The sequence below is a fragment of the Pyrus communis genome, chromosome 4, assembly GCF_963583255.1.
Source record: "Pyrus communis chromosome 4, drPyrComm1.1, whole genome shotgun sequence".
Lineage (NCBI taxonomy): Eukaryota > Viridiplantae > Streptophyta > Magnoliopsida > Rosales > Rosaceae > Pyrus > Pyrus communis.
This window is the reverse complement of record NC_084806.1, coordinates 2660203-2662514: the sequence shown is the minus strand read 5'-3', so window position 1 is coordinate 2662514 and position 2312 is coordinate 2660203. Positions and strand designations below refer to the sequence as shown.

General features: G+C 45.7%; 1 protein-coding gene across 1 annotated transcript; it reads left to right on the top strand.

The window, feature by feature from the left end:
- The first annotated feature begins 214 nt into the window (after positions 1–214).
- On the top strand, positions 215–2312 carry LOC137731447 (AP2/ERF and B3 domain-containing transcription factor RAV1-like). The gene has a single exon (XM_068470554.1). It carries the CDS (start codon positions 313–315, stop codon positions 1534–1536), a length of 1224 nt encoding a protein of 407 aa, XP_068326655.1. The 5' UTR covers positions 215–312; the 3' UTR covers positions 1537–2312.

Here is a 2312-nt window from a genome sequence, read left to right as displayed (position 1 = left end):
TACCAAGCTAGCTATCTAGTATCTACCATCCCCAAGCCATGATATATTGAACAAAATAATATTCTCTATTTCTCTCTCTCACTCACACACAATGAACCTTCCTCGCTGTTTACCATCCTAATCCTTCGGGTTGACCCACCACACCCACGTCCCCACATCCCCATATTCCCCCTCCTATATATTTCTAACCTTCAAACAACAACATTTCATCAAATCCTCCCTCTCTCTCTCTAAAGCACCTTCTTATCTGTCTTTCTCTCTCTCCTCTCCTCCTTCGAACACACAACATACATAATCAACGAAACAAGAACAATGGATGGAATAAGCAGCACAGAAGAGAGCACAACCAGCGACTCCATATCCATTTCGCCACCCCATCATATTGTTACACGTGTGGAGCCACTTGCCAAGTCTGCGCCCCAAGTGGACAGCCTCTGCCGCGTCGGCAGCGGGGCCAGCAGCGTGATTCTCGACTCCGACCTCAGCAGCAGCGGCGGCACCGGTGGCGTCGAGGCCGAGTCCCGGAAGCTCCCTTCCTCCAAGTACAAAGGCGTGGTCCCACAGCCCAACGGCCGCTGGGGGGCCCAGATTTACGAGAAGCACCAGCGCGTCTGGCTGGGCACCTTCAACGAAGAGGACGAGGCCGCTAGGGCCTACGACGTTGCTGCACAGCGCTTCCGCGGCCGCGACGCTGTCACCAACTTAAAGCCCTCCTCCGCCGAACCCATTTTCTCTGACGACGAAGAAAACGACGACGTCGAGGCCGTGTTTCTGAGCTCCCACTCCAAGTCTGAAATCGTCGACATGCTGCGAAAGCACACGTACAATGACGAACTGGAACAGAGCAAGCGCAACTACTGCGCTTACGGGAAGCGGGGCCGGTCCAACGGGCCGCTGGGCCTGTTCGGGATGGACAACAGTCGCGTCCAGAAAGCGCGTGAGCAGCTATTCGAGAAAGCCGTGACCCCCAGCGATGTCGGGAAACTGAACCGCCTCGTAATCCCGAAGCAGTATGCCGAAAAGCACTTTCCGTTGCAAAGCGGAAGCACTGCAACCGTAACGGTAAGTGCATCTTCCGCTTGCAAAGGAGTGCTTTTGAATTTTGAGGATGTCGGGGGAAAAGTGTGGAGGTTTCGATACTCCTACTGGAACAGCAGTCAAAGCTACGTGTTGACCAAAGGGTGGAGCCGGTTTGTGAAGGAGAAGAATCTGAAGGCCGGGGACATTGTGAGCTTTCAGAGGTCAACCGGACCGGACAAACAACTGTACATTGATTGGAAGACCAGGATGAGTGTGAATAATAACAGTAATGGGTCGAACCCGGTTCAAGGTCAGGTTGCGCCGGTTCAGATGGTTCGGCTATTTGGGGTCAACATATTCAAAATACCTGGGAGTGTCGGGGCTGGGCCAGTGGATGCTGCAGCTGCCGCTGCTATTGGCGGCGGCTGCAATAATAATATCGGCAAAAGAATGAGAGAGATGGAGTTGTTGAAATTAGAGTTTAGCAAGAAGCCAAGGATCATCGGAGCTTTGTAGCATTTTTTTTTAATTTTTCTTTGTTTTTTTGTTAGCATTTTGTGAAGCTGCAAGAAAGGTGAATTGTATATTAGATGACAAAAAGAAAAAAGCTGAGCTGAAGAAAGCAAAGCTTTGGAAATTAGGTGCAACAAATTAATTTGAAAAAAAAAAAAAAAAAAAGAGAAAAAATTAGTTTGAATCTTCAATGGATAACTGTCAATTTTGTTGTTGTTTCTCTTGTTAGCCAAGTAAGGCAAAGTGCTAGTTGGGTGTTTTTGTGGCTTCTATCTGATTGGTGGATTGCTTCCCTAAAATATCTCTCTAATGTTTGATTTTGTCAAGAGAGCGGGTAGATAAGAGAAATTTTTCTATGCGCTCGAACGTAAAATATACAATTAGGAAAAAATTTGAAAAAAAATCTTCAAATATACAATAACATGTAGTCTTCTGCTCATTTTTAGACGCACACAAAAATTCCGCGTGGCTATGGAACATTTAGTTGGTTCAAAAAGGTGTGAGGATTATTTGGCTTCAATTGGCTAAATAAGAATCAACCATTCATTAGCTTCTTTTCACACTTTTTGTGGCACCTTAAACGATGCACTATATATGTCTCTAATAATTATTATCTTTTTCTAAAGTGAACAAGTGGAAATAAAAATAATGGGTATAACACTATAACTAGCCACACAGAGAGGATGAGAATTATGAGCCATGTGGCTAGTTAATAATTGATTATATGGAATGGATCAAACTAGTAGTGATACAAAGGATGTACTCGAGGATTGAAAAAA